This window comes from Rana temporaria, chromosome 6 (assembly GCF_905171775.1).
Source record: "Rana temporaria chromosome 6, aRanTem1.1, whole genome shotgun sequence".
In the NCBI taxonomy this organism is placed as follows: Eukaryota; Metazoa; Chordata; class Amphibia; order Anura; family Ranidae; genus Rana; species Rana temporaria.
The window spans coordinates 202,904,735-202,915,090 of record NC_053494.1 but is presented as its reverse complement, the minus strand read 5'-3'; the positions used below and the strand labels follow the sequence as shown (position 1 = coordinate 202,915,090).

Sequence of the window (10,356 nt, the reverse complement as noted above, 5' to 3'; positions counted from 1 at the left end):
GAATGCTGACACTGGAGGAAAACAGATCTGCAATTCTACTTGGCAGAAACACAAGATCTCCATTTTCCTTTCTGGCAGAAGCAATCTGCCTGGTTTACATAGGCAGACCACTGTTCTGCCTCTCCTCAGAACGATATGCGGGTCCCAGTGGCCGCCAATTGGCTTCCCCCGTGTCCAATCACAGTAGGAGCGGGGATACGGCGGCGTGTGCCCCCGAGTAGGAACAAAAAGACTTAGATATGCAACTTTGCGCTAAAGGGTTGCCCTGCTGCAATATATGTATGTGGGGCAGTCCTTAACCACTTCCATCCCGGGCACTTAAACACCTTCCTGCCCAAGCCAATTTTCAGCGCTGTCGCTGTTTAAATGTCAATTACACGGTCATGCTACACTGTACCGAAACAAAAATGTTATAATTTTGTTCCCACAAATATAACTTTCTTTTGGTGGTATTTGATCACCCCTGCAGTTTTTATTTTTTGCTAAACAAATAAAAAAAAAGACAGAAAGTTTGTTTCGGTTATAAAATTGTGTAAACAAGTACGTTTTCTACTTTACTGATAAAGTGGCACTGATAAGGCGACACCGATGAGGTGGCACTGATGGGCACTGATAGGCAACACTGATGGGCACTGATGAGTACATATGGGTGGCACTGATATGCGGCACTGGTAGGCACCGATTGGCAGCTGCTTGGGCACAGATTGGCATTCCCAGGTGGTCTAGGGGGCATACCAGGTGGCCTAGTGGGATGACCATGCTGGTGGACTCTACCCAGATCGGAGTTGCGGTGTGTCAGACTGACACACTGCAACACCAATCGCCACGATACCGCGCTCCCGGGGAAAGCAGCCGCTTGATATTCTGCCGACATCATACGACGTCCAGTCAGGATATCGCAGCCACTTTGCCACCGTCATTTTGCTATATGGCAGGCGGCAAGTGGTTAATCCTTCGAACCCATGCCCTTCTTTCTTTAAGCCTTCAAACCCATGCCCTTCTTCCTTTAAGCCTTCAAACCCATGCCCTTCTTCCTTTAAGCCTTCAAACCCATGCCCTTCTTCCTTTAAGCCTTCAAACCCATGCCCTTCTTCCTTTAAGCCTTCAAACCCATGCCCTTCTTCCTTTAAGCCTTCAAACCCATGCCCTTCTTCCTTTAAGCCTTCAAACCCATGCCCTTCTTCCTTTAAGCCTTCAAACCCATGCCCTTCTTCCTTTAAGCCTTCAAACCCATGCCCTTCTTCCTTTAAGCCTTCAAACCCATGCCCTTCTTTCTTTAAGCCTTCAAACCCATGCCCTTCTTTCTTTAAGCCTTCAAACCCATGCCCTTCTTTCTTTAAGCCTTCAAACCCATGCCCTTCTTTCTTTAAGCCTCCAAACCCATGCCCTTCTTGCTTTAAGCCTTCAAACCCATGCCCTTCTTGCTTTAAGCCTTCAAACCCATGCCCTTCTTCCTTTAAGCCTTCAAACCCATGCCCTTCTTCCTTTAAGCCTTCAAACCCATGCCCTTCTTTCTTTAAGCCTTCAAACCCATGCCCTTCTTTCTTTAAGCCTTCAAACCCATGCCCTTCTTTCTTTAAGCCTTCAAACCCATGCCCTTATAAAACCCAGTTAGCAAGAAAACAGACCGAAACAATTATAAACCACAATTAAAAAGTGAATTTAGTGAGAAACATAATTTATTTACAATGAATTTTCACAAAGCCTTAAATTATAGAACTTCTGAAGGGCATGGTGAAGAGAACCAGTAGTTTTAACGGCATCCCCTTGGACATCAGGGGAACAGAACTAGATGTCTCTTCCAAACAGTAGTAGGTCTATAATTATTATAATATATATTTCTATGTATTGTATATAGAATCTTTTTATTTATTTCATTTTTTTAGTGCAGCGTTTAAGTTTCCCCACCCTGTTCTAGGAAAATGGATGGCAAAGTGCTGGCTTTGAAAAAAAGAAAAGGAGTAGAAAACACAGACTTGGTTTTTTTGTTTTGTTTTTTTTTTTCTCTCTTTTTTTCCTTCTTTTTTTCTTTTTCCATCATGGGCATTCAGTATGAACAACAATTTTTCCTCTGTACAAGAGAAGTTTGGGTCCAATACAGAAATATAAATATAAAACAAACAGACTATAAAAGGGGAAGGGGAGAGGGTTCAATCCTGCTGTTCGATTTTCTTCTATGCCGGTTCCATAGGATGGTCTTCAGTTTAGTAGGTCATGATCGTTCGAAATCAACAGTGTTGTCTCTGTACAGAAGAGAAGCACTTTTCAATCGTTGGTGGTGACTGAGGGGGGAGGCCGACCCCCTGGTGACCAGGCCTCCCTCTCCGTTCTATTGAGAGCTTGCTCTTTCTAGGATGTGAAGGTCGTAGGGCTTTCTGCTTGTTCTCAGTCTAAACTTGTTCATTAAATTATTGTGTTTCTTCAGTGCAATCTGTGCGGCGGACACTGTGGGGAAGGTGGCGACGATGGTGTAAGTAGAGGCCAAGTCTGTGGAAGGGTTGGGCTGTTCGGAACTCGTGTGGTTGTCTCCACTGCTGCAGTAGTGTTGGTTATGTTGCTGTTGGTGCGGTGTCTGCTGCGAGTGGGGGTCCCGGAGCCACCGGATTTTAGCACCTACTTTAAAGAGTTCACCAAAAAGCATTTCTGCATCTTTGCGACTTATCCCGTCTGGCAGTTCTGTGATTTCTAAGACCTTACCGATGACTGCAGCCATGGAGAGAAAAAGCAAGAGAGAGACAACAGTAATTATGACAAAATCTTCCACTCTCTAATTACAGCTAAAGTTGTAGAAGCCGAATATATTTCATCAGACAGAAGCGTATAGGTGAAATCAGCGTGTTACAGTAAGACCTTTCACACTAAAGGTGCTTTTTCAGGTGTTTTAGCAAAAAAAAAACACCCACACACACACACTTGTAAAGCGCCTCTTAAAGTGGAGGTTCACCCTTTTAAACAAGTATATACCATTCCATCCAGCATACTGCCGACATGGACAGTATGCAGTTTTTTGTTCGCTATACATACCGCCGTATAGCTATTTTCCCCCCCAGGTTCTGGGTAGAGGATCCCGCGGGAGTGGGCGTTCCTATTCAGAGACTAAGTGATTGACGTGATGACAAAAGCTTCCCACCGGCGCATAAGCGCGTCACCAGTTTCGAAAGAAGCCGAACTGCGAGTCGGCTCTATACGGCGCCTGCGCACCGACGTTCGGCTTCTTTCGGAAACTGGTGACGCGCATTATGCGTCGGAGGGAAGCTTTTTTCATCACGTCAATTACTTAGTCTCTGAATAGATACGCCCACTCCCGTGGGATCCACTACCCAGAAGCCGTGGGGAAAATAGCTATACGGCGGTATGTATAGCGAAAAAAAAAAAAAGTATACTGTACATGTCGGCAGTATGCTGGATGGAATGGTATATACTTGTTTTTAGGGTGAACCTCCGCTTTAAGCCTCCCCAGTGTGAAAGCCAGAGTGCTTACTCACTGGGGCGCTGCGCTTCCAGGACAAAAAGGTAGTCCTGCAAGGAGCATCTTTGGGGTGGTGCGGAAGCAGTGTATACACCGCTCCTAAACCGGCCCTGCCATTGAAATCAATGGGCAGTGCTGCCGAGGCAGTTTTAACCCTTTTGAACGCGCCTCGCTAGTGGCCGAAAAGTGCCGCTATAACAGCAGTAAAGTGCCGCTAAAAGTAGAAGTGTGAAAGGCCTCTAAATGACACTAAAAGTCCACATAACTTCTGTACACCCAATTCTACTGCACTGCTTCCCTGAACATCGGGGTGGGAAAGCGCACACTCATAACATCACTTGTGACAAATGTCGGGACTACATGTCAATGTTTGGCTCCAGTGCACATGCATGTTTATAGAATGTTAGACATCCAAAGCCTGGACTACACACAAGTCACCCATCTGCTCCTCCTCCAAGACCGACAGCCCTTCCTCTGAAGTTGCTGTTAATTTCCCCAGTACAGGAGCAGAGAAAAGTGTATGTGTTCTCTTCTCTGGCTACCTGTGCATGTCGACACAGCCAGCAGGTCATCACATCCCCCAGTATTCTGATCCCAGGACCCCTCGTGCAACGGCATCTCCATGGGACCCTGCAAGGGAAAGGAGCCACCCTAAAATAGGAAAGAGGAGCCAGTGCTTAGGGGGCCAACAAAATTCACTTGACGAAGCTGCACTTTAATTTTTTTTCCCTCAGTAGTAGAAAGGGCAAATGCTATTTAAGGCATGGAGTTCACCTTTTCAAACAAATAAATGCACATTTATTTATTTCTGCAAAAAGAAGAAGTCTATTTAATATTCTTTTATTGGGAGCCTGTAAAGCAGGGATATGCAATTAGCAGACCTCCAGCTGTTGCAGAACTACAAGTCCCATGAGGCATAGCAAAGACTGACAGCCACAAGCAAGACACCCAGTGGCAGAGGCACGATGGGACTTGTAGTTTTCTAACAGCTGGAGGTCCGCTAATTGCATATCCCTGCTGTAAAGCATTGCACTCGCAATCAGCAGGTCTCAGGTGCAATGCAGGACTCTTGCAGACACTGTGTGAGCCATCTACTCAAACCTCAGACGCGCAGTCAGTTGTACACTGACAGAAAGCATCAATGAACTACCTTGAGTGCTCAACAGCGCCATGGTAGTTCATAGACGACAAGCAGACAGCCGCAAAGGCTGTCAGGACTTTTTTATGCCAATGAATGGTGAGGCCAGGAAGGCGGAGCCACGTGCGGCCTGGTATTTTTTAAATTGTGACAGCGCGCACGAGAGGATAATCACCGGCCTGTTGTCACAGAGGGGACCTGGGGGGTTGGGGGCAGCAGTAACAGGTTACACCCTGAATATGGATGCAACATGTTATAAAAGGGCGAATCCAATTGTGGTGAATCGGCACCTAAAGTATAGGCATCATAAGGATACCTTTATGTGCTACAACAAGAAATGCTGTCAGTGGATAAATTTGCTTATCTTGAAACCAATCAAGGCCAAGTGCATCTCTGGATAAAGTTAAATAAAAAAAAAAGTTAGTACATATCTGCACTAAATGCAAATTTCATTTGTTTTATTAAGAACATTGCAAGATAGAGTGGAGATGATTAGAATGCATGTCAGTTTTTATTGCCGTGTGTTCTTATCGAGGAGATTCACCCTCTGTTTGTTCTGTTTACTGTTATCATTGAAGGTAAAAGTACCATATTTATCGGTGTATAACACGCACAGGCGTATAACACGCACCCTAACTTTAAGCCACCATTCACACCTAGGCGTTTTGTCGCCTGTAGTGTGACGCCGCAGCAGCCCCGAGACGCTGGAGGGATGAAAACACATTGCCCTCTATGGAGATGGTTCACATCTCCACGCCAAACACCATACGCCTGCAAAAAAAGTCCCGGACCTTTTTTTCAGGCGGCGTTCGGCATAGGAGATGTGAACCATCTCCATAGAGGGGGTGAGGCTGCATTCACAATCGCGGCGTTTTGTCGCCGCAAATCGCGGTACAATACGCCGCAATTTGACGCCGCAATTCGCGGGACAAAACGCCGCGATTTTGTACGCCTAGGTGTGAATGCAGCTAAGAGGAAAGTTTCAGGGAAAAAAACTTTCCACAGCCCCCTGCGTATAACACGCAGGCACAGTTTACCCTTTATTTTCAGGGTAAAAAAGTGAGTGTTATACGCCAATAAATACAGTAAATACCAAATTTTGGGTTGTCCACAGAAAAGTAAGAGGAGAAATCTTCCAATGGTGGCACTAGTTCTGGTGATCTGGGGTCACAAAGGAATTGCCTTCCTTTGCCCTCACTTTGGCTATATGTGAACATTTTCAAATCTTTTACGCTACTTTCACACTGTAGCGCTCATTGTTAGCGGCAAAGCCCAACTAGTTTTAGCTGCGCTTTTCAGATGCTTTTAACCCCTGCTAGTGACCAGAGTGGTTGAAAGTGCCCGTGCTGCTGAAGCACTTTGGCAGCGATGCCTATTAATTTTAACGGGCAGGGCATTTTGGGAGCGGTGTATAAATTGCTCCCAGCCCAAAGATGCTGCTTGCAGGACTTTTCAGAACATCCCGCCAGCGCACCGTCCCAGTGTGAAACGTCACACTGAAATGAACGGGGAGGCGGTTTTCAGGCATTTTAGCGCTAGAAATAGCCTCTCATGTGTGAAAGCAGCCTTAGTAAATCAGCCTATACATTGTGTTTGTATGTTCTGGCAGCATTTGTGTGACTACAACTAGAAAAAGGACATTCCATGATACGCTCCACTGGGGCAGGAAATTAGTTGAATGGTTTGATGTTAAAGAAAAGTGTTGGAGTCTGAAGGAAATATGGTGAGATCTACCTAGCTGCTTGGGGAAACAATACACCCCCCTCAGTGTTCATATTTGCTCCTTGCCAGGAACAATTGTCATGTCATCCCCTCCCTGGGACTATAGACAGTAGTAGTCGCCTTGCTATACAATCAGTATACTACTAGTCAAGGCTTTTTCCCTCAACCAGGCTGCGCTCTCCCCTATTGCAAATGGAAGAAGATTCGATCTGTGTCACTGATCGTCTCCCTGCAATTAATCAAGACAGATAGCGACAGTGACAGGGACAAGATGAGATAAGAAAGCAATATTTCTCATTTGTGGAAGGAGATAAGCGTGTAACCTCCTAGGAGGAATTTCCTACACAGAGCATTGGAATAGTTTTTTTGGTTAAGCTCACTGCTTCAAAAATTTCACAGCTTTACAGGTGTAATGCTGGCCATACACTATATGAAAAACCATCTGAAATTCGATCATTTGGCCAGTTCGTTCATTTTTCGTTGGGACATTTTTGAGCCCAAAAAAATAAAAACAGACAAGTTTGGAAATTTTCTTGCTGAACGAAAAAATTGAAAGGTCAATGTGCTTCCCGTCCGACCTGTCTGCACTGGGTATATGTAAAAAAAACAAAAAATTGATTCATTTATGTCCACTAAGCAATTTATCGGTCATTACGTGATGGTTATATGGTTTGCTCTCACGGCCGAATGTTTTTCGAAAATGGGTTCAGCCGATTTTTCGTATAGTGTATGGCCAGCATAAGATTTGGAAGAAATGAGACTTCGCTTTAGATGTAATGCTGTCAGGCTAACTGTAAAGTCCTGAAGGCACAGAGGAAATGGTCATCTAGGACTTCACAACTTTGCCTTTATTACCGTATTTATCGGCGTATACCGCGCACTTTTTTGCCCTGAATATCAGGGCAAAATCTTGGTTGCCCGATATACGCCGATACCCGCGCCGAGTTTGAACCACTGCGCCGGCATATACCGAGCGGAGTACACTCGGGTATAGTCGGGCAGGCTCGGCTCCTCTCGCGCTCACGGACGTACAGGACGTGACCGCGAGAGGAGACGAGCCTGCCAGACTATACCCGAGTGTACTGCGCTCGGTATATGCCGGCGCAGTGGTTCAAACTCAGCGCGGGGATCGAGCGGGGAGGACACCGCAGAAGGACGCGGGACCCGACGAGGAGGACACCACCGAAGCCGCAGACTGATTCCGCGCAAGACACCAGAACTGTAAGTACTGAAATCTTTTTTTTACAGGAATGCGGGTCCACTTTAGGGGTATGCGCTATACGCCGGAGCGCGCAATACCCCGATAAATACGGTAACTCGCAAAATCTTGAAGTTTTTATTATCAGATAGCTGTCGTCATTCTCAAATTTGCATTGTTCAAAGTCGATTTGTATCTAAAACTGTGTTTACACGAAATTAAAAAAATGTATTGCCCCGCAGTCTCTTTGCAACCCGTCTACTTGCACTCCAGTGATGGCTACATGCCATTTGTTGGGGTAAGTCTACTGATGGTGATAACAGATTGTGCCTATGCAATGAGCATCAGCTCAGCTGCTTGTCATTATGAGTCCATGTGGCAGGGTGACACCACACGAGAATAGGGGGATAGAGCGTTGTCACCCTATGACAGAAGCTAAACGAAGACTGTCAGCAGGCATTATTTTAACAAAATAAATGTTGCAATTTAAAGTAGTAGTTTTTTTTCATGGATTCTTTGCATTAAAATATACCTTCTGCATGAAGCTCCCTCCTGCCCCCTTTTATACTCACCTGAGCCTAATCTCAATCCAGCGATGTACATGATGGCAGCGGCTCTCTTGACTCTCACTGCTCATTGGCTCAGATCACAGCAAGTGAGAAGGGAGCAAGGGGAGGGGCCGAGCCTAGTTCTGTGTGTATATGGACACAGAACCTTCTCTGGAGCGAGCACACATGAGTGCCCCCCATAGCAAGGGCCTTGCTATGAGGAGGGGACAGCCAGGAGCACCAGTGGGGGGGCCCAAGAAGAGGAGGATTGGGGCTGCTCTGTGCAAAATCATTACACAAGGCAGGCAAGTATAACAAGTTTGTTATTTAAAAAAAATAAAAAAAAGTGATTGTTTACAATCACTTTAACGCTACATTAACAGCCTAGTGCTTATATGAGATTTCACTGGCTGGGTTAACATAACACAAAAACAAAACACAAAAACACAAAAACACAAAAAAACGCTGTCTGCCCCATGCTCGTCTCTTCTCACCTGGTTCACCAGCAGAAAGGTCAGTGGAAGCAGCTTTTCTTGCCGTTTTTTTTCCCCGATTTCCATGTCTGTGTCCAGACTGACCCTAGGAGATGCAGAACACATTTATAAACTGCACAGCTTTTGCCACGAAAATGTAAAATGTATCTAAAGCCAAAACATTTTTTTTAGTTTGGGATAAAATCAGGAAGGGTTAGATTTCCGGTCAGGTTTTTATTGCCAAAGTAAGCGCCAGTTCAAAAGATCTTTGTGTCCAAAATCTTTTATCAATATGGAACGGCCAACGCATTTCAAGATTCAGACACTCCCCCCTTCATAAAGTCTTAAAACCGCTGTAAGTTGGACTCCATAGCTTGCTTTTAGTCCTTGTATTGTATAGTAAAGAGCAGTAGTAGCAGGTCACACACCACAGCTCTTTTGAGCATTTATGGGCGGCTGACACATAAGTTCGCAAATGAGCGACTAAACACCCTTTGCTTTTAACGTGAATTGTTAGACAGGGTCAATTGGGTTTTGTTACAGGCTAGCAAGTGAGCTGGGAAAATGCTTTGTTTTTGATGCATTTGTGTACTTTAACGCAGTTGACTGGCTTAAAGTGTTACTAAACCCAGTATTATGAAAATATAGTTAACCCCCCCCCCCCCCCCGCACAGCTTATAAACATTATTTTACATTAAAATACTACCACTATATATACCCTTTTGGCTCATCTGTATACCACGGTCATGCGATAACCGGCAGGGTCCACCCGAGTGCTGAGTGTTCAGGTAGCAGGAGATTTCCACTACAGCCTGTACCCTCAGACTGTTATGGGAGGCTGATCATCCATGAATCAAGATGTGGGCATGAAGGAGGAGGGGAGGGGACTAGTCTCATTTAGGATCTGTATTACACACCCAAATGTGTCATGTCAATATCATGCGAGCTAACCAGCTCCGCTCAAACAAGAGATGCTCTCTCCAGCAATACAGACCAAACTGAGCATGTGCAGGACGACTACTCTGACTGTCATATCTGGCCTTGCTCAGAGTGACCCTGCAGGAAGGGGAGGATCTGTGCATACCGGATCAAAGAGCCTTTTTACATGCAGAGGATTAACCCCTTAAAGGGGATGTAAAGGTAAAAAAATGTTTTCATAATAAGCATCCTATTGCTGCAGACATTCCTCTTTTCACTTCCTTATTCTTCGTTTTTGCTCAGAAGTTGCTCCATTTCTTCTCTGTTCTGTTCACTTCCTGCTTGTCTGACTGTTACCACCGGAGGTGATATAGATGAAGGAATTTAATAGGTATTTACTCGTTTTTTAACAGAATCATTACACTATTCTGTCTGTCTATCTTGCAGACATTAATTTTAGGCAAAAAAATGTTTTCCTTTAAGTTCCACAGTGAGTATAAAAAGCATGCTATTCTGCATATACAAACAGATTTTACTGTTGTGGGTTTAGTAACACTTTAAACATGTATTGCAATATGAGCGAATTAAAATGTCCCTATTTTTTATTGCAACGTTTGCTAGAAAGGATATAGCAGTGTACAGAGGGATCATCCAGTATTTTTAGGTTTCATGGGCATCGCCCTTCCATATGCTCCTTGCTGCAAAAGCTAGTTATAGGTTGGGGTGGTTGCCATTTGTAGCTTGTTAATTGGTGTGGGTACACCTGGGATACCTTCAGCTGGGTGTCCCTAGACCTTTAAGGAGGGGTGGGCTCCCTCCAGACACAACTGCCCTTAACCTACCCGACTGCTATATATGTGCTCCAATTTGGGAAGACACTCAAATTTAGA

The 10,356-nt window shown here is 44.9% G+C and overlaps 1 protein-coding gene across 11 annotated transcripts in view; it reads right to left on the bottom strand.

Moving 5' to 3' along the window:
- Positions 1 to 1,661: 1,661 nt before the first annotated feature.
- The window catches only part of R3HDM1 (R3H domain containing 1), a 237,368-nt gene continuing 228,673 nt past the window's right edge, over positions 1,662 to 10,356 (bottom strand). For 9 of the 11 annotated variants that reach the window (XM_040358102.1, XM_040358101.1, XM_040358104.1 and 6 more), the window contains 2 exons: positions 8,570 to 8,654; positions 2,586 to 2,703 (listed from right to left, as the gene is read on the bottom strand). In XM_040358102.1, coding sequence (XP_040214036.1) covers positions 2,686 to 2,703; positions 8,570 to 8,654 — 103 coding nt within the window. In that variant the 3' untranslated portion in view covers positions 2,586 to 2,685. Of the gene's footprint in view, positions 2,704 to 8,569; positions 8,655 to 10,356 lie in introns of all 11 variants that reach the window. The other 2 variants (XM_040358112.1, XM_040358106.1) reach the window with 2 other exon arrangements.